At 43.6% G+C, this 21,430-nt stretch overlaps 1 protein-coding gene across 4 annotated transcripts in view; it reads right to left on the reverse strand.

Moving 5' to 3' along the window:
* Positions 1-2,097: 2,097 nt before the first annotated feature.
* The window catches only part of dlg5a (discs, large homolog 5a (Drosophila)), a 35,778-nt gene continuing 16,445 nt past the window's right edge, over positions 2,098-21,430 (reverse strand). For 2 of the 4 annotated variants that reach the window (XM_023426587.2, XM_023426586.2), the window contains exons 8-33: positions 20,882-21,112; positions 20,333-20,517; positions 20,054-20,179; positions 19,108-19,240; positions 18,820-18,947; positions 18,554-18,729; positions 18,299-18,402; positions 16,937-17,029; positions 15,655-16,707; positions 15,043-15,163; positions 14,801-14,945; positions 14,356-14,489; positions 14,134-14,223; positions 13,176-13,344; positions 11,442-11,604; positions 10,283-10,416; positions 9,140-9,304; positions 8,860-9,043; positions 7,801-7,949; positions 6,878-7,048; positions 6,122-6,312; positions 5,895-6,038; positions 5,559-5,686; positions 5,222-5,331; positions 4,368-4,477; positions 2,098-4,219 (exon numbers count right to left, since the gene is read on the reverse strand). In XM_023426587.2, coding sequence (XP_023282355.1) covers positions 4,116-4,219; positions 4,368-4,477; positions 5,222-5,331; positions 5,559-5,686; positions 5,895-6,038; positions 6,122-6,312; positions 6,878-7,048; positions 7,801-7,949; positions 8,860-9,043; positions 9,140-9,304; positions 10,283-10,416; positions 11,442-11,604; positions 13,176-13,344; positions 14,134-14,223; positions 14,356-14,489; positions 14,801-14,945; positions 15,043-15,163; positions 15,655-16,707; positions 16,937-17,029; positions 18,299-18,402; positions 18,554-18,729; positions 18,820-18,947; positions 19,108-19,240; positions 20,054-20,179; positions 20,333-20,517; positions 20,882-21,112 — 4,641 coding nt within the window. In that variant the 3' untranslated portion in view covers positions 2,098-4,115. Of the gene's footprint in view, positions 4,220-4,367; positions 4,478-5,221; positions 5,332-5,558; positions 5,687-5,894; positions 6,039-6,121; positions 6,313-6,877; positions 7,049-7,800; positions 7,950-8,859; positions 9,044-9,139; positions 9,305-10,282; positions 10,417-11,441; positions 11,605-12,640; positions 12,719-13,175; positions 13,345-14,133; positions 14,224-14,355; positions 14,490-14,800; positions 14,946-15,042; positions 15,164-15,654; positions 16,708-16,936; positions 17,030-18,298; positions 18,403-18,553; positions 18,730-18,819; positions 18,948-19,107; positions 19,241-20,053; positions 20,180-20,332; positions 20,518-20,881; positions 21,113-21,430 lie in introns of all 4 variants that reach the window. The other 2 variants (XM_087179385.1, XM_023426588.2) reach the window with 2 other exon arrangements.

Genomic DNA, 21,430 nt, shown 5'->3' on the forward strand with positions numbered 1-21,430 from the left:
CCACCCCCCCATGAAAGGCCAGCTGTTGGGTGAGTGGTTCCTGTGGGCCGACAGAACTTTAGCCAGAGGGTCTCAGCGCTGACAGATGAGGAGATTAACGTGAGAGCCATCAGGTGGTAATCCCACGGGACATTTGGAGATGCTAGAGTTAACATGCTGGAGAAGGGGACGAAACAGAGAGAAACATGCCTCCTCACTCTGACAACGGGATTTGACGTGAGCCGGGAAAGGCCACCGCTTGCCACTGTGGACTACAAAGATCCTTTGCTGTCAGACTTAAGACTTCTCAAGTTCAGTCGAGCTGTCAGCAGCTGTCTTGAAACAGACACCTCAGCAGGAGGGCAGGAGACCCTACCCCTTTCTAAAATAGGCAAGAGGAGACTTGGAGGACATGAAGAATTTGGGACATGACATAGCAGACTTGCACCTACAGTATATCAGATGTAGTTTAATGTCATTAGTCACTGAAACCATGAGCAACATTCTCTGTAAAGCATTAAGTAACTAACATCACAGTGGCTTGTTTCAAACAATGAGTGCTCTCTCTAATCTACAGCTGAGTTGCAGGCAGTTTGAGACAACAGTGGATGTTTTGGAGACACTGGGTGCTCTCTTGCCCCAGTGAACCTGACAGGCAGCTAGAGGGTAGCCATTCACTGTGACATCATAAGCTAGAGGACCATGTGACCCCCGATGCGGAGCTCGGAGGAAAGAACCTTTCAGCTAGAGGCACCCAATCAACCAGCAAGATCTGGTGTAAGCTACAGGCCGTCCAACTGCATGGAACGCAACTCTCACAGCATGCTGCAGAAACACAAGTTTTGTTTTTCCTTTTATATATTTGTCATGTTCCCAAGTAAAGTGTAACATTTAGGAGTAATTCTCAAATGATCACATGACTAATTACATGTATGTTCTGAGCAACAATAGCCAATGATTGAGACAATGATTCACCTTACACTTGCCTTTATTGTTTGTTCTTTTAAGGAAATCCTTGTTTCTTACAAAGCAATTTGTTTCTCAGCAAACATTTTGTGGAAATCTCCAATAAGAATCAACCTGTGGGGTTACAACAACCTATTACATTCATAATGAATAAATTGTGATTAAATGATAGGGATTTGGTGGAAATTGAGTCAAAAAGAAAACAAAAGCTGAGCAGTTAAGTAAATATCCTGCTGGTAAATGACGTACATCAGATAAATCATATAAAGAGGAGAATTTAGCACCACACTGGCAAGTGAAGGCAATGAATGCATGGAAACTAAATCATAGCCAGCTTTGAAATAGGAAGAAATAGTGGTGTAACATCCTATCAAATGTCCACATTATATAAGGTTAAAACTGCTTTTATCAGAAGATAGGTGCTCATAAATACAGGCCCATGTCTACAAGGTTATACAATACAATGTCTCTCTTTTATTAAATAAAGAGACTTTAATCTCAATAAGATCCCTGATTAAATAAAAGTTATTGAAGTGACTGATATACCTGCATTATCTCAGGCTTTCTTATATAGAAACTACCTTATGGGGTGTAAAGGACTCAATGTTTTAGTAAGAGAGCATCTCAATATGTGCTGTCCTCATATTAAAACATTGGGTCCAATGTGTGACAGCGCACATTGAGCTGTCATCATCTAACTGCCAACATGATGTATGACAGTGGTGCTGCTGAAGAACAGACAGAGCCACATTGTCTTTAAAACTGTATAAACCCAAGGATGCAGCGGTTTCTTTAAAGCTGAATCAAGGCCACATCTTTATCGCTCTGGCCGAGATCCTTCAGATATTGTCACACTACCTTATCTCAACTCAGAAATTGATGGCCCTTTCATTTGCTGATGCTTTCAGTAAAAAATGGATTCACTTTCATCCTTGTACATGTCAGAGGGACACAGTCACATTTCAGCAAGACAGAAACAGAAAACCTGCTATCAGCTCTGCTTTCGTTCTCTTCTTTAAAACCTAATCTAAATTAAAAAAAGAGGAGACAAAGAAGCATCTCAAAAATCATCTCACTTTTCAAAACTGTTTTCAGTATTACAGCCAGAGGAAACTGTGACAAAAACAAACAAAAATTCAGTCCGAGTCCATGTTGTGATACAGAAAATGAGTTTTATTCTCATGTTAATGTCTCAACATACAAATCACATTCTTTTTAATAAAAGAAAAGTTCAATCAGTACCTGGCATCTAGATTCTTCTTTCTAAAAATACAACCGAGTCACGTTGTATCCCGCTGTCTCTCTCTATAACATATGCTATCTACTCAGAAAAATAGTAACATTACAGTTTGCTTCTGCTTACTCTTTTAGCCCAATAGTCAAACTTGTGGACTAATTTTCCTTTGAAAAACTGTGCAAGAATAGATCCCTTTTTAATAATTCAAATAAGAAGTGATCCTTTTTTTTCTAATTAAGAATAAAAAGGCCATCAATGAAATGTAAGGAACTGATGTGATACATAAAATGTGAATTAGTTACAGTAGAAATTATAGTACCTATTCATAGTCTACTGAAAACCTAGGAACAGTTACATGTTTAAGGTTCACAGATAAACAAGTGCAAAACAGAAATAAAAAGGATAAAGTTGCCTTAGTGGATTTTGGCACATTAAGATACAGGATATGGTTTCGAGGAAGGGCAGAATATTTTTGTCAATATTTTTTGCCTCCTGAATAAAAAATACAATTAAATAACAATGAAAAGTCACTAACATTTAAACGGACCAGAGGAAAATCATTTAAGATATTACCCTGCAAATTTTGCTTCATAGTGTCTCTTTTAATGAGTACATCGATAAGTGACTGACAACCAACCACAAAAAAACAAAAAATAAACTTAAAGGAAAAAAAAAAACATGCTAATACCTGCTAAGACATGACTTGACTGCCAGACGTTCCTAGGCGTATGACCTAGTGAAAATACATGTAATATATATAATTTTTTTTTTTTTCAGATGTATCTGCATATTGTATATGTTATACTCTATATTGTTGTTAAATATATGTTAAAGAGATAGAATGATAGTTACACAGTGGTCTGTCTAGCCCTGGAGTGCATTCTGAGGAGTTAACCCGTTGGCCGCCGCGTCGGCCGACCCTCAAAACCTCGCCATTGTCATGCACTGTACTGGTCTCAAATCAGCCCCTAAATCATCTAGTCCACGATAGGCGAAATGATTACATCGGATCTTGAAGAAAAACTTTCAAAAAATCATCTGAATGTTCTGGCTAAGTGACCAGGGGCTGGTTTCAGATCAGGCTTCTTCTCCGAAGGCACTTCCGAAAGGCCCATAAACTGTCCGCACAACCGGCTACTATAGAAACACAATGCATAGAGCACACATCGATGTGTTTTGAGTTTTCATGGCCGTCGCTGCTGGCAGTCGAGTTCCGTGAGAACGCAGCTGCATACCTCAAGAGGTTTGATGCTTTTGCACTTTTGTGAGGAAACACCACAAAGGAATGTGATGTCTGATCCTGGCATTCCATTTCTATAGCATCGTATTCACACTAACAAAACAACTCATCTGAAATTGTCATTACAATTGTGAACAACAGTCTCAATGCTGTTTTCTCTCACACACACACACACACACACACACACACACACACACACACACACACACACACACACACACACGCGCACACAATTAGTTGTCAGTCGTTGTCAAATGGGTGCATATTTGTAGGGAAACCACAAATGTCATTTGGTACACGGGTGGGTCAGGGGTTGCTGAACTTCATTAGTGTTGAGGTTTGTGTACACAGGGGGGAGGGACACGCATTCAAGCAAATATTGAACATCAATACTCAGACTCGTCTTTTGACTGTAAACGGATGCTTATAATGCAGCATTACAAATACACCACCAGAAACCCTTAGGGAAGACTCAATGAACTCTAACGTCGAGATCCAGTGCTACTAACCTGCTCCGGAGTACATCAGAAATAAAGGAGGCTCTGATTATAAATCATAACAAATAAAAAAATATCAATAATTTACATAACTAGCTCGCTGTAGGGTACCTATTGGTATAGTGTGAAAGAGTTAATTAGTGTTTGGGGAATGGAGATGAAAGCTGCAGCTTGCTGTAGTGGCAGCCAGTCTCCTCTAGGGGCAGCCAAGTGGAGTCCACAGGACTTTACTTTGTTCTTGATCAACTATAGTCATGATCTGAGTGCAAATGTAAGGGAGGGTGCCACCTTGGACAATACCTGCGAAGAAAGGGGGACTCATTGAAACAATAGATAAAAAATAACAAGTACTGAACTGACAGATAAAAGTAATCTATTTGTTCTGTAAACACATACTGGGCATATTATCTGTGGTCTAAGATGGTTTTTGCTTTGATTGCATACGAACCTGTGAAGAATTTGCTGTACTCCTGCTCTATCTTCTGTGCACTTTCAAATTGTTCCTTGGAATGTTTTTGAGAGACTTTGTCCCGCAGATAAACTGGATCTTTCTGCTCCCTGTGACAATAAGAAAGGAAAAAAGATGGAGATAGTCTTTCAGATCAGAGCCCATATATCCAATGTCAGTGGTCATTTGTCTTTCTTACATTTTCATTGTGTGTAATTAATTTTTCAATCATTCAGAACATCGAATGCTTAGATATTTACCAGTGAGGAGAGAAATGTGAAAATCAGTCTCAAACTAGTCAAACTACTGTTGATCAAATATTGAGGTACTTTAATACTTAATTTAATATTCAAAACATTTGACAACAATAATGTCTGATGAATCCATGCAAATATTTATAACAAACAGCAAGTGACGGAGGGATACAGCGATTATACCGAGAGCCTTTATTTTAAAAAGAAAGAAAAAAAAACATTGTGTTTCACCAGCTGTTTGGGATTATACAAGTGTGTGTGGTGGAGTGGGGTGCTTTGGTAGAGACGCCAAAGGGTTCATGGTAGAATGGAAAGTGTGAAGGCTTATCCTGCTCCATCCATCCATCCATCCATCCATCCATCCATCCATCCATCCATCACCCACAAACACACACACACGGGAGGGGTGCTACTGTTCCAAGATATCTCTATCCTCATACTTCTGGTCTTAGCACAGGACTCCAGACTTTATTTGTCAAGCATTGTGCACCACGCCACCTTTTTGTGTGTGTCTGTGTGTGTGTGTGTGTGTGTGTGTGTGTGTCTGTGTGTGTGTTCCAAAGAAAAGAGATCTTTTCCCTGATTTATGTTGCAACTTACTTGATCTGCTTGGCATTTTTGTAGCGGACGAAGACAACAATTGGATAAATGTGAACGCTGTGGAGCCTTTCGATGGCGTGCGGGGCGATGTCGAGCAAACAGTGACAGCCCTGTATCCAAAAAAAACAACAAAACAAAACATGACTTAAACAGATGAACTAATTCAATGCACCGTTTCTTACTGCTTCACGACAGGAATCTTGCTTTTCATTCATCGATATCCAAGTGCTGCGATAGTGATAACTTATCTTCACCAAAGGCAGAGATTAAAGACAAACAGAAGCCATTTTATAGTTCCTGATAAACTCTGATGAGAAAGAGAAGCACTGGCTAATACCTTATCTGTTATTTCCTTTATAGAAGCAACCGTGGTCACATCAAAATGGCCACTCCTGCGCTTGTAGTCGATGAAGAGGCAGTCCTTGACGCCCCGCTCGATGGCTTGCTGGGATGCCTTCATCACCTCTGCAGACAGACAGAATGAAAGAGTAAAGAAAATTAGCAATGGGACAATGCATGGATATTCCTCAAGGGAGTAAACGGATCATTTGATGGAACTAAAACCCAGCCATTTCTTCAACCCTAGAGTCTTATTTTCGCACAACAGCTATTAAGAACGTAGATAAAAGATTCCTTCCCCTGATTTGTAGGTCAGACAAACATCTGGACTCACCCAGTACACATCTGCAGAACTTCCCAGGAGACTCTTTCACGAGCATCTCCTTGACTGGGTCAGTGAGCGGCCCGAGGATGAGTACCGGTCGGGGAGAGGTGCACTCCACCTTCTGGACCCGCTGGTACGCCAAGCTCACGCAGTCTGACACAAAGAGCACACAGGTCAGCCAAATATCCTTTTCAGCAAGGATTTTCATTCCAACACATATAACCCTTTCTTCTCACCATCAAGGAAAGGGATGGAGTCTGTGCTGATGGCGTCCAGAGCCACCATCTCTTTGCTGTCTTTGGAGCTGCTGCGTTTGTGTTTCTGTTTCCTTCTGAAGAAGGATCTGCGGGCCGCTGCAGAGAGAGTCTTGCTGGAGTCTTCCTTCATTTCTGTCACACTGTGTCTGCGGTAGAACTCTTGGTCCATCCTACGCCGCACATTCACACAAAACACAGATTTAAGTGAAGAGCATCCGCACAGGAAAAAAAAAGGCTGCGAGTGCATCGGTGAGTTTAAAATCATCGACAGTTTCACATGAGGGATGTTAAGAGACAATTTGTTGCACTAAGGTTAGGGCAAAGGTTTTGGTTGGGCATGTAGAGAGTCACAGTTGATTGGACAAAATGTAAATCTTTATTAAAGACTCCACTCTAGGATTTCAGTAACAAAATTTCTGACTTTAGCATTTCTTTAGAATTCATTGTTACTGGCTTTTGCCCAGTATAAGTACAGAAACTAAGTCAGAATCACTGTATTAGCCAGAAACTGCAACATCAGTGCATGTCTACAGGGATGCACAATAAGACAGCGGTGCCTTGCAAATAAGTGAAAAAGCACAGTCCAGGATGTATGGAAGAAGAGGAGTGACATTAGATAGGATTCCTGCATCGTAGCAGTATGGAACGGATTGTTGTCTCAGCTGTTACAAACTGTCCACTAGCTCAAAAATGTACAGTATGTGTATGTAAGCATGCATTGCATTCACCACCCACATGTACTTGCTGGGGATCTGCCCCCTCTGGATCTGCTGTGCGTTCTCATCTAGCTGCCAGGCCATCCAGGTCCCGAAGCTGCCCTTTGGTAAAGACTCATCCACGTACAGGATGTCATCCTTCTTGAAACTGAGGTCCCCCTCGGCCTCCCCCACCCGGTCGTAAAGTGCTCTGGTGGGAGGGAGAGACAAAGATAGATGGGGAGTTATGAAGAGTAGGGCAGAACGAGGGTGTGAGGGGCGTAAAGTTGATAAAGTGAGAGAGGAGGTGAGGTATCAGGCAAGAGACGTGCGATGGGAACAAGATAAAGAATCAGAGATAGAAGGAGAGTAAGAAAGGAAGTGAAGTGGGAGTTTATCTATCGACAGTACAGGACTTGCTTTCCTCCTGTTGCAGCCTCGTAAGTCATTCCCGAGCAGCCTATCTGTGACAGCCCGGCCGGCTGAGTGTATTTACTGCAGATGACATCACAAGCCCACTTGCCTACATGACAAGTGACTGCGGCAGCTGCGGCAACACGACCAGACAGACTCCCAACAATAAAACGTGACTATTTTAGTGCTTCTTTTTTCCATTCATATAGGATGTTATTTCTAATGTCCTGGAAAAACACTCAGCACTAAAATGGACACAGTGTTGGTGTAAAGTGAGCAGAGAGATTAGATAACCTAAATCTGTGGTGTGATTAGCATCATTGCAGTCACACAGTGGATCTGGGACATAATTGGTTAGATGAGAAAGATTCCAACTTGTCCAAGGGCCGCTCCAGTGGTGGTTCTATATATAGCAGCATAGACAGAGATGAGGTTGCTTGGGGAAAGTTAGTGTTGTTCCTTTTTTGCAGAGCTGTAGCACATAAGAAGAGAGGTGTAATGTGTGTGTGTGTATATATATATATATATATATATGCAGTATACACGCACCTAATATAAAAGCCATCTCCTGGAACATCTTTGAGCATGCTGAATTCATCTGGCCGATGCTGCACCTTGAATGTGACCATCTCTGCAGGCTTCAGCATCTCGACGTACATCTCTTCAGCCGTCTTATTCTTCATATTCACCGAGTTATACTAAAAGGCAAGAAGAGAATGAGAATGGAAAATAAAAGAATAGAGGCCAAGTGAACTTCAAATCATGAAAAATAAGACAAACTCGGGGCGAGGAGCAGAGAAATTTAGTGAGTGTTTACACTCATCTGCGAAATGATTTGCCGTGTCTGTGAAGGGTCCACTAGCAAACAGCTACATTTCCTCCAAGCTTTCAGCTGTATTAAAGTGTCGCAGTATTGATTTGTGCCATGTTTGGAGGGAGAAAACAAACAGGATGGGAGATTGAAGGACAGACTGATGCTGTGCAGACTGATGACAAAGCTGCATGGCAATTCAGATAGCAGGCCCTTTGTGGCGGAGGGCTAAGTGGGAGCATGCCAAGAATTGTCTATTATGAGTGTGCGGTGCTCTTGGATAGATCACCAATATGGAGTGAGAGGGAACGCAGACGAGGAGGAGATCAATGAAAAACAATGACAGGCAGAAAAAAAAAAAAGAAAAAAAAAAAAGAGAGAGATGCCAGCGCCTTCTGGCAGTGCTCGAGTCTGAAGTAACAGCAGCACATAAGGCTTTTTAAGAGTCAGGAGACTGCAAACGTCTTATAAGAGTTTAGCTTTCAGATCACTTCTACTCCTCTTCTCTTTACTGTCTAACAAAAATCCACAGCATGATGTGAAATGAAAAAAAGTCCCATGTAAAAAAGATCTATCTTTCCAGATACCCATCTGCCTGAATAAAAAATACTCTATGGACTCAAGAATTATAAATGTGGTAAAGACAAACCTACATAAACCATCATTGTTTGCATAGCATATCAGTCAGTTGCTGAAGTCTTTGTGCATGTTTGCATATATGTATTATCAAATTAGACAACAGGTTGTGTGTTGACGCATGTCTGTTTCAGTAAGGGCAGAAATGTGTGAGTCTGTACCTCTAAGATGAGGTCCCCAGGCAGCAGCCCCTCAGGGCCTCTGGCAGGACTGTCCTCATCCAGGCTCTCTATGTAGACGCCCCGTAGGTTCCCTCCGCAGAGTGTCACTCCCACCTCCACTCCAGGCCTGCGCACCGTCACGAGCCGTGGCTCACCCACCTTCCTGCTGCCCTCAGACGGCATTCTGGAAGACAACAAGCGGTCAGTTAGAGACATGCATGGGGAAAGCATTCAGCAAAAGATCTTTTATCATCTTATCAATGTTCGTGCGCATGTTTACCTGATGAAATTGTGGGGGCTGGTAGTGGGTGTGGTCTGTTTGGAGGAGGGAGTGAGCGTGCCCTCGTCTTGTTCGCTGAGTGTGTCGATGGTGGAGTGATTGTCGGGGGTGGCAGCCCCACTTCCTTGGGGAGTCGACTGAGTATTGACCGGCTCCAGACGGGAGCTGCACAGATAAAAGGTTTTGGCTCCATGGATTAACAAATCACACAAGACATTATGTTTAATGTACTTCACTGTTGAGGAATGACTCGGATGACTCTATGCATCATCTGGACAGGTCAGGGAGTTTAATTATTCATGCTTTTTTTAAATAACAGTCAAACTTGAAAGTAATCCAAGAAGCAGCCTGTAATAGAGAAGGATTTGATAAGAAACCGAAAGTCTGTGCATGATATAGGAGCTGCTGTTGCACACTCCAACCCTTCTAAGTATTAATCTAATAGCTAAAAGTCTACACTTTCATAGTTGAGCTATGGAGAGGTCAGTCTTGCAGTGGTTTAAATTCATTCTCTGACCAAGCACCCAAAAAATTTTAAAATCTAGATTAAGAGCAACTTTTATTGAGCATAGTGTTGGCTGTTGGTGGGCAATAAGTCAATCAAAATTTAAATTTTGGATTTTGACCGACTTGCATTTAAGCTCACTCGGAAATTGGTGTCCAATAGGTAACAAAAACTTGTAGACCAGAAAACCATGTTTAAATAAAAAAAATGCACAGTAAGATGCAGCAGTATATATTTTGGTCACACTGCCTACATATAATCCAATATCTAAATTTTAGGGATTCTTATCAAGCGGTCAGACTCTACCATGCATATAGAGAATATACAACACTAGACATTTAATACATTTTTTACACTTTACCCTGAATGAACAACTGCTGTTTCAGAACTTCCCCCAAGTTCAATCAGCTGGAAAAGTGTAAAGGCAATGAAAATGTATCATCTTCTTACTGCTCAAAAAAAAAAAAAAAGAAAAGAAAAAAAACCCTCTCTGTCAAAACATCTATGTCACTCTTAAACTGGAACATTTACTGGAACCGATTCAGGAATCAGCCAAGCAGCGCGACTGGGACACAGAATCAAACCTAAACCCCCACACTGAACATCTACAAACAATTCTTCAAGAAACATCCTGTTACCTGGAGCGAGAGTGGTTGCCCAGCTGGTACATGTGTGGGTTGTACTGGGCCATAATGGTGATGGTGTCACACTGCTGGCCGATGATGAGACGAGCCTGCTGCTCCGTGGCGTTCCGCAAGTTGATGCCGTTATACTGATAAAGGAAGAAAAGTGTGATTAGGGAGAGTTTCAGGAGAGATGGGGGTTATTAAAAGAACAGAGAGATATGAACACATTATGTGCCCAGTCTATTAAGAGTTTTAAGTCATTAGTAGTGCTTGGTGGAGACGATACTCATGAGAGTTGACAGAGGATTAACTTTACACCCATTTTCCTAGCCTTGGAAAAAAAAAAAAAAATAGTGCATACTCTATTCTCTGTGAAGAGACCAGACAGCCATTGTTTGCCTTGAAACATCTGTAGCTCTATTTGCAATTCAGAGGTGCAGAAGCAACGCATGCTTTGTTGTGATTATGTAAAGTCGCTAATGCATATTTATGATTTCTTTTTGTTTTTTTTATGCACGCACATCCGTCGTTCACAACACATCATAACTATATTGAACAGAATTACAGATAAAGGGGACGTCATCTTGCCACCACTGAGGTGAACATCTGCCTTCAGTCTTAATGAGATCTCCATTAAAGTCTTACTTTATAACAGATACGTTTAGAAATGGATTTGTAAGGGATTTACACTCCTTTATGTTCTCGAATCCCTGCAAACATGTGAAAAGTGCACAGTGTTTTTAGATCGTGGCTTGGTTATGTAAGGGGGAGTGACAGGCATTAGCACTGCCAGTGGGTCCGCTACCTTATGTGATAGCAAAGAAAGAAAGAAAAAGTTCTGGTATGATAACTTCACTTACTTTAAAAACATTCCTCCTCCTCAAGTCTTTTTCTTTTAACTACTCACACTGTTTACCATTCACAAGTAGAGTATACGCCCACTTGATGTGACATTGCAATAGAAGATCAGCTTAAGCAGCCAGTTTATATGCAGCAAAAACACCATTTCAATTCATGCATTTCAGCAAGTATTACAATCCTGGGAACTGTGACAGAGCTAATGAATATGCTTTTCCAGGAGGCGAGGCCATATAGAAATAAAGGCATCTGACGGGAAAAATTCTTATCTATGCTACTTTAGTAGCTGTAACAGACAGTAGGTTCTTCATACCTCCAGTAGTTGGTCTCCATACTCCAATCCTGCCTGGTGGGCGATGCTGCCTCCAGTAACTTTAGAGACAAAGATTCCTCCGTTCTCCCCACCGACGATGGAGATGCCGAGAGGCTCTGCACCTTTGTGCACGATGACATTGCGGGGTTCCTCCAAGTATGGCCTGGTGGGAAAGAGGGATGTGAATGAGTGAACAACATCACAGAAAAGCAGTTACAGGACACCACACAGGAGGAAGTTGAGAGGGTAATCGGTGAGGTAAGATTTTCACAGCTGGGCTGACCGATCGATTTACAGCTCTGGAGAGTTAATTGCTACCCAGGTTCGTGCTCTATTTATACAAAATAATATCTCATCCAAATATTAAAATGCACAACAGAATGTTGTGTTTGAGGAACGTTTGAACCCCGAGTTTAAATTTACCTCCAGGCCTGTAAACTGATCATCTCTCCAGAGCGCCACTTTATGCCTGGCTTACAGGAGAAACCGCACAGGACAGGCGTAGAGTACAGAGACACTGTGTACAACATCATGAAAGCACAGGCAAGTGAAATCCCTTCACATGAAGGAGATTTGCATGAACTTTGTGTGTCTTCATAACAAGTTGGCTTTGGACATGGCATACAATTCCATGAAGGATAAGAGGAATGGATTAGCAGCCAGAGACAGGGGTAAACAGAGTGTTGGTGTACAAACAAGACCATGACCCAGAAGCTCGAGGCTAAATAATAATAATACCGTTGCATAACATACATACTGCAGACTAAAGGGTGACTTGGCTTAAGGCCAAAATATACACATGCATATTGACCATGTCGTCATCATGGGGCATGGAGACTGCATGCAATATCTGAGATTCAAGTGGGTTTTCCGACATGGAGGGAGACAAGTGCAGACATATAAACACAACATTGAACCTTTGAAGTTCACTAAGTGGAACTAATCAGGGCTTTTTTTGTTTCCGGAGGCACATATCATACACTGCAGCATGCAAAGAACTAGCAATCTGAAAATTAAACCACGCTCTTGTAGTGGGTGAAAAACATCAAAATAATATAGTGCATGGAAGCTGCACAAGACTATCCTGCTCCTCCATATTATCTACCCAACTGCACTGAAGCATGTGAACAACGTGACGTTTGAGGGGAAGGGTGGGTGGGGGCATTCCCTTGTTTGTAGCACTGTGAGGGAGAACGAACCTGAGGCTCCTGAGAGAGGAGAACCTCGGCCTTGCAGCCAGAGGAATCCTTAGAAAAGATCGGTTACGGTAAAGAGATCTGGAAGCGGAAGGTTACAGAGAGGCGGGAGGAAGATAAAAGAGGAGAGTGGAGGACAGATATCATACAGAGACAGTAATGGTGTAAAAAGACTGAGTGGTGCTGGTGATACAAAATGGGACAGAAATGTTGGAAGAAAATTCCAACACACTGCTTCTATTTTGGAAACAGGAAGAAGCTTCCATAAAATTAATAAACAAGTTTTAATAGGATTTCAATCTGAATTTCAATGAGGGATTGCAGAGCTCTGACCAGGATATACCTGTTGCCAGGCAACGCCTGTTGAAATAACCTGGGAGGATCCCTGAGAGCAGACACAGGCCATATCTTACCCACTTCAAAAGTGAGCCTTATAATCATACTCTCCGTCATTCACCCAACATCTACACCATCTGTAGAGCCACAGAGTGTATTGCTCTTTAAAATCTTTATCCATGCACACTTGTCTCCATCATACCTGTCTTTCCTGCGCTCCCCTATTGGCACAGGGCTGACTGAGATCCGAGGTAAAGTGGAAATGGAACCTTGTGATTGGCTGCTGGCAAACGAGGAAGTCTCTAGATTGAGTGGCGAATGTGGAGGTGTGATGAGACTGGGACTGCTACACTCGGAGTGCGAGAGGGAGCCTGGGTTTAGGGGAGGAGGAGCAGAGAGGGACAGAGTAAGGGTCTCTGCAGTCTAAAATGACATTTACATCTCACATGAAATACACTTCTGGAATATGCATTGAAATGTGATTACAATTACAGCGTCACACCATTTTGTGATATCTAGAGCAACAGTTAATTCCCCAGCTGACTTGTCCCACATCCACAAATATCCTGGCACTTCATTTTTGAAAAGGATATTGCTACTTGTCAACAGTTTGTTGTTTTTGGTTTCTATATGTGCAAATGGAAGCTTACACTTTTTTAAAAATGTGTTTCTAATCACCTGATATGGTGGTTTGGATGATCAGATATTGAGCTGCCTAGAGATGGTTTACATCTGAACACATTATTTTTCCGTCTGCACACAATCTGACCACTGATGATGGACATTATTACCTCGCACAGAGGAGATACAAGTGTATTTTGGTGGTAATCAAAAGCTAAAGAGACTGGAAGGTACAAACATGTTGACAAACTGCTTATAAAACAGGATAATTCAAGTGTTTAAAGGAGACTTCCACATCTGGGGATGAAATTTATTTTGGCTCCTGTTTTCATTCTGCCAAGGCTGTTAAACCTCAAACAAGACATTGATCTTACAATTCAGCGAAACTGACAAAGTTAAACCAGGCCCGAGGGTTGTGAAACAGAGTTAAAAAGAAAAAAAAATGCTTAGACCTATAGCTGCCTGATCCAAGGTGCTTTTATGGGTTTTAATACTCGTGCGGCGAGTGTGAAGTGTGTTTTTACTAGTGAGAGCAGTACCTCTGTCTGACCCCAGCATGGAGCGGGGGTAGCGGGGAGTGGAAGGGATTTTGATCCTCTCTGTTCGGTACTGGACATTATTGGAAGAACCTGGCAGCGGGATGAAATGATACAGAAATTAACATAATATCCGATTAAAAAAAGGAAGGGACAATGATTTGTGACCTTTATGTGTGTGTGTGCGTGTGTGTGAGTGAGTGCGTGCGTGAGTGTCAGACTGACCGAGCCGTGCACTGGAGGGCAGTGAGTTTGTACCGTGTGAAGCTCTGCTGCTGCGCGACGACGAGGATTCAGAGTAGTCACTTGTGCGCTTCTGCTGGCTTAGGTCCAGGCTCAGACGACCCTGGTGTTGGGGGCTGTGCGGATTTTTAAAAAGATAAAAATAAAAATAAAGGAAACACTCATAATTATCTAAACAAGCAAGATATTTCTTAGTTGAGAGATAATTAAATTGATGGGCTGAGTTAAATCATAACTGCACAATATCAGGGCAAACCAACGGTACTAAATTATTTTCCACTCAAACCAAAATTTAATTATGTGATTTTTGCCTTTAGGAAACAGGCTAATTTAAATATATTACTCATCATAACAGCCAGAAACACTGAACTGACAATCTGTTTTAGAGCGGCGGTGAAAGAAACGGTGAGTGTGAAAAGGAGGTAACCTGGTGTGGGTGTGCTGGTGACATATCTGGGAGGCGACAGATGGACAGTTGCTGGTATGAACGCGGTGGCTGCGCACGGTGTACACCGGATTCCTCATCACGGCAGTCACAGCGGGGCAAGGAGCCAGCCCCCGGTGGGCTGAATCTGACAAAGCACAGGCACACCACCATGTTAGAGGAGGGGGGGGATATCTAAGATTAAGGTGAGAGCGTGTGTTTATGTAAGCATCTGGGAAACTCACTAGGAGGTAGGGTGCCATTGTAGACTGTGGGGACGAAGCCGACACTGTGCCTATGGGATCGGCTGGGGGAGGAACGCAGCATGTCCCTGGGCTCTGGTGAATGCTCGTCGTTAGAGTAGCTCTGTGATGAATGACAGAAACAAACGGTTACCATTTTCCCTGCAGGGTCACAACAATGCCATTATGTCTTGGGAGAAATCCTCTGCCCTTTGCTGGAGACAAGCATCATATGAGAAAAATGACAGCATGAACATCCCAAAACAGTAAAATGAACATTTATCCCCACCCCCACCCCCCCACCGTCATCTCCTATGTGCTTCAGGGCCTGAAAAGGTAGCCAGGCATAGTCGTCTGAGCCCCAGGCACTGACTCAGCTATTGGGTTGGGTGGCTGTACCAGTGCAGAAGCATCAATCACTCAGACACGCTGCCAAAGAGGCAAGTCCCAGAGGTATAACTCTGACGGGGCTGTAAATTCTATTACAAAATGGATGCTTTGGCCCAGCGGGATGATTTGAAATGTTGGTGCCATTTTAGATTTTTTTAAACACTTCTCAAATGCATCATGTTTGCCATCTTTTTATTAGAGAGCCTTCTTAAAGGAGAGACTCACTTGGAAGGTGGGAAGAGTGATGGTCTGGGGTGTCATCCTACGTCGGAGGGCAGGGGCAGATTTAGGGCGTGGTCTCTTCACTTCTGGCTCCTCCCCTCTGGTTCGGCCGATGTCCTCGTCACAAGACTTCCTCGAGGTCAGGACCTTGCCGTCCAGGAAATAGTGGTTTCCATTCCTGTCTCTTTCTCGCTCGCTCCTCTCTCTGCTCTCTCCTGCTGCCATGGAGATGACAGCCTCTCCCTTGCCGTCTGAGGTGATTGTGCAGTCAGAGGCAGAGCTGCTTTGATGTTTGTGTTTGAACTTAAAGGAGTCACTGCGAGTGGGTGGGGTAGGAGGGGTTGGGGTAGGGGTGGATGAGGAGGAGAGGGACTCCGTCTTCGAGGGCTGAGGGGAATGGGAAGCTGCAGCAGCGGCAGCTACTGCTGCAATCTGATTGGCCGCCATGTACTCCATCTTAGAGGAAGGTGTTTCAGGGCGTTTGAAAGTGTCTGGGTCGAAGATGGACTTCCTCTGCTTGGGTGATTTATAGATGGAGAGCTGGGCTGCAGCTGTGACTGGACTGGAGTTATCTGGTGCAACAGACATACCTCCAACCATCATCTTGGGCCATGTACCCCCACTGTGCTTCTTCTCCAAGGTTGTCTCCATTGTGATGCAGTCTGAGGGCGAGACAGGGTCAAAGGGCAAGGAGGAAGGCCCCTTTGGGTAGGGACAGCACTCTTGGAAAGCACTGGGCCCGTAGCGTCCAGTGCCCAAGTCAGAGGCCGGCCGAAGGCTGGTGGCGTGGAGGGAACCTGTGGAGAACGGCTTGCTGATGTCGCTGTATACCTCCTCAGATTCACCTCTGACCTTCCTCCTCTCCCCAGAGATGCTACTTGTGCTAGTGCTCCCAACATCGGGGCAGAAGATGTCAGTCTGTGTCGAGCTGTTGTGTTTGAGGTTGCGGCTGTTCCGAGAGTGAATCTCTGACAGGTGAATGCGCCCGTTGGACTTTTCTGACGACTCACGCAGACTTTCAAAGATGTTCTGGCCTGACGTGCTGTGAGGGAAGAACTGTGAGGTGGGGACAGATAACAGTATAAGCCACACCAAATGATAAACCTTTAAATGATACCCTGGTTAGTTAAATAGTAATGCATCAGATAATTCAGTTGTCACAAACTACACAGTTAAAGTTGTAAAACTAAGTAGGGCATGCAAAAAGTAGAAAGAAAGCTCTTGAAGATTTTCGGCATAGGTGAAGTAGAAAAGGAGATCAGAAAGTGAAATGAATGTGGCCCACCTTCATGAGAGAGAGGCTAAGAGAGTCCCTGCAGCTCCTCAACAGAGCCTCACACTCTGTCACAGATTTGTTATCCAGAGCAATGCCATTTATCTGGGGAGTAGAGAGAGAAACTGGTAATAAGGACAAGTCCTTCAGCACTAAAGCAACGCACAGTAGTCTTTGTGATATTCCTCTAAGGTGCATGTGTTATGTCCTGTGTGGCAGTATTATCAAAATAGATACACGTCTATAAAAACACATACAGGTGACATATCTCCTGAACATGAGAGCGGCTGGGACCTGGGTTGTGCCTCATTCTGCTGCGGTGGGGAAACCACGAGAAATTTGGGCCAGCACATTTCAGTCAGAAGAATCCTCACACTGCAATCTGCACATTTCCATCACAATGGGCTCGACTTGAGAGGGAACGGTCAGAGATACTAAAGTGGGTAATATATTATAGCTGAGATTTATCATAAAGTAAGTTCAGGAGAGAACTTTCTGCTTTAACCCAGAACAAGTCTGAGACGTTTCATCGAGCAGGGAGAAGAAACAGTCACCTCTGAGCCGTGGAGTTTAGCTACTGACATTCAGTTGCATCCCATGCATATTTCATTGCAGATTCAGCACTCTGGACTCTTTTTTTTTTTTTTCCAATTAAGCATTTAATAAGTTATATATAACCTGATACACTGCTGTGGTAAACATCTACAAGGGCATGTTAAAATACGATACTCTTCCATGATTAAGATCTCTTAACGCGTCGTCTGTACTTACCATTGCTAATTGTGGCTGTGCTGAGCTATCATCTGGCATATTGGCTCCCTGGCTACATGGAGGACACTGCTGTGGTGCTAACTGGTGAGCAGAGCTATCCAAGTGCTCTGGGATTTAAAGGTAATGCACGAGTTTCATGCTTAAGGTTAAACTAACAGGGGAGTTGAGATTTCTGCTGCTACTGACAGATTACCATAAGTGACAAGGTCACTTTTCGAAGATAGAGATGGGTGTGCATAGTTCCATTTCTGACACTCGTCTTCTCTCTCCCACTCCCTTAAGTGTGAGTATATTGCAGCCGTGTCTGTGTGTGTGTGTGTGTGTGTGTGTGTGCGAGGACAGCTCCACCTAGCCCTGAAGAGCTGCAAGTTTTTTTTTTTTTTTTTTTTTTTTTTTAAAGGGGTTTAATCTAAAGGAGGAGACTTTTCTCCTTCTACTTCACATGCTCAGCCAAATCCCACCTTATCTGGGTTTGGAGTGTGGATACTGGAATGGATCAAGGCCTGGATTAGGAACGGGTGTGAGCTGTAGTGTGGTAGATGTGGATGATGGGTGTATAAAAAAAAAAAAAAAAGGATTTCATTAAGGCTGACAGTGACTCACAGCGATCAGTCTGTCTCCAACTGTGAGAGAACCTTCCCTGGCGGCGGGACTGCCCTGGACGACAGCGGTGACAAACACCCCGCTCTCCAGACCAATACCACTGTCTGAGATACAGAGGAGAAAAAAAATGTGGTGATAAACAAGAAAACACAAAGCAACAATGGAGCATAAACGGTCGCAAGGCACGGGAACGAGACAAGGGCTAAACATGTAAATCTGTTTATAAGCGAGCCAAGTATTCCAGCACCAACATACCTTTGTGTCCCACCAGATTGATGTGAACAGGAGTGACCAGCCTTCCTCCCAGAGACTTCCTTCTTCGTACCACCATGTTGATCAATCCTCCACCATTAAGGACAGCCTTCACCACCTGCTTCCTGTCCTTATTGGTCAGGTCGATGTCATTAATCTTCAACAACCAATCGTTCACTCTGGAAACACAAGAGGACGGAACGATGAGGTGTTTAATAAACTGTGAGTCCAGAAAAGGACGCGCATTAGCTTCATGAGGCAGCTCATACCTTAACCTTCCATCTGCGATACTTCCTTTGTCCACCCTCGTAACAAATATTCCACAATCTCCTGGTAAATACGGATCATTTACCCCCTCAGCGATATCAAACCCAAGTGCCTTCAAATCCATGTCATCCTGTAAAGGCAATAATAGAAATGACGGTAGATTCATTAATTTTGACAAATCTATTTTAATATCATCAAGTTTTGGCAAGTCTTTAGAGCTCTGCTGGCTCTCAGGAGAGTGGCATGTCATCAAATCACTCTCAGTAATAAGTTCTGAGCGCTGCTCTTACCCTGTCTTTCTCAAACTCCACCACCTCTGTCTCCCACTCCAGGGAGTCTGTGTCGATGGCCGAGTCGTGAGAGCTGTGGGCCATTAGCTGACAGAAGCGGGCCTCCTTCTCCAGCTGGCTCTCCATCTTCTCCCTTAACAAAGGAAGACATCGCACACGGAGTCGAAGGTCAGTCACTTGAGGACGGATTGGCACAGGCAACAGAAAGACTCGCACATGACCAGCCTGTAGACTTAAAAACTTAAACAAACAAAACTTAAAAGCACACTTTTTTCCCCCCTTACGTTCCTACTCACCCCTTCCGTTATGCTTATGTTTAGGGAATCAAATTTATATATATACTCATAAGAAACCTAAAAGTAGAATGAACACAATGCCCCGCTGTCAGTAAGATATATGGTGTCCCACTGAGGCATGCCTTGAGGGTAGCTGTGACATTAAAACCCCAATTTTGCATTGTTCTTTACAAAGCATAGAGGAGGAAACTCTCAAAGTCACAGCACACTGCACAGTCCATACAATGCTTTGACTTAAAAAATGCTCGTCGTATACACTTCAGCCAGCAGAGGGAGCTTTTACATGCCATATAAACATGATCATAGGCAGCGAGGGAGTGACAGTGAGAGACTAAATATTTATGCGTGTCCAAAACACTGACGCTTTCCGGGATTACACTTTTAATCTGGGCATGTGGAAATGGCGCCAGACAAACAACTGAGCTCCATGATGTCTCCAAAGGCAGAATAGCACAGCTTACGCCTCGCCACACACTGAGGACAACAGCTTATAGAGACAAAGACAGTGCGGCACACGGAGCTGGCTCAGTAGAGACAATGTTGTTCTGTGCTGGCTCAATGATTTTCTTTGGATTGCAGACACGAGTCTCTCCAAAAAAAAAAAAAAAAAAAAAAATTCCCATCATAACTGAGGCACAGCGACAACTCACTTAAGTTCTTTGAGCTCTCGCAACGCGTCGTTCTTCTGTTTCCTCATATCGTCCAGATTTCGCAGGGCGTCTGCCAGATCGCTGACTGCCCGGTCCCTTTCCCGCCGTAGATTATCACACAGAGTCCTGGGGAAGGAGAGGACAGAGGTGGCGGGATGATTTGAGAATTATGGGTGGAGTGTATTGGGAGGAGCAGATTTTTTGCCTGTGACAAAGATGACATTGTATGTGTCCTCCAACTCTATCAGTAGTCTGTAACAAATCAATACACAGACTGACCTTATGCTCTCCCTCTCCGCCACTATTTTGTCCCTCTCTTGGAAGGCCCAGTCCCGTCGACATTTGGCCACCTCAGCCTCCTGTGAGGCCTCCTTCAGTTCTTGAGACATGGCCTCGTACTGTTTCCTCAGCATCTCAATCTCCTTATTGGCTCGTTCCATGTCCAGGGTGGCTGAATCTTGTTTCTGTGAACATTGAGTACACGTGAATAAGGTTACTCTCTAAATAAGTGTGCTGTTACAACATGCACATGATACTGCCTGATGTGAGAGAATGACAGAAATATTAAAAGCAGCAAATGTAGAAACTGACCAGATGTGTGACTTTTAAACAAACCAAAGCTTTCTGGTGTTTAAGGTTCGGGGGACATGTGACCTGCAGGGCCATCTAGTGATCAGACAGAGGTGTGACCTAAATCCACTTACGGGTCAGTCCACTGACATGATGTAATCCACCAACTGACAGCTCCCTGGCTGCACTAAGCTCTTTATCATGTGTCTAACCTTTGACTTCATACTGTCCAATCTAAAGTGCGGTGTTGTTTGTTACCTGTCTGGCCTGGTAGTACTCTCGGAGTAACTGATCCCTTTGAATGATGGCCTCCGTTCTCTCCTTGCGGGCCACGTCCCTCTCCTCCCGGACCGTCTCGATGTCCTTGCAGGCCTGGCTCAGCTCCTTCTGGGCTTCGGCCTTGTCCTTCACCTCGTGGCAGTACTTCTCCAGCAGCTCGTTCCTCTCGCAGATGGCCCTGTCGCGGTCCACCAGTGATGAGTTCAACTCCTGTCACAGAACAAAGGGGGCAAAATGGAATGAGGGCATCTCAAACACTGTGAGTCATTAATGTGATGTGAAAAAAATATTTGCGGGCCAATGCCGAGTGATCCAACACATAGTTATGAATCTCTTTTGTCTGTCAACCAGTGTTCAGAAATCTTCTTCAAAAAGGAGGCGGTGGAGCAGAGCTATTTTTGTAAAGTATTCTGGGTGAAAATAGCCTTTGATCCACTGGCTGAAAAGTGGATGCCTGGCCTAAGTCATGCACACACTCACGAAAAACCTGATTTATTAGGTTGATATTAATTTTTCACAGAGGAAATA

Source organism: Seriola lalandi, unplaced genomic scaffold (genome assembly GCF_002814215.2).
Source record: "Seriola lalandi dorsalis isolate HSWRI2012SDOR001 ecotype SW California unplaced genomic scaffold, Sedor1 jcf7180002054832, whole genome shotgun sequence".
Classification (NCBI taxonomy): domain Eukaryota; kingdom Metazoa; phylum Chordata; class Actinopteri; order Carangiformes; family Carangidae; genus Seriola; species Seriola lalandi.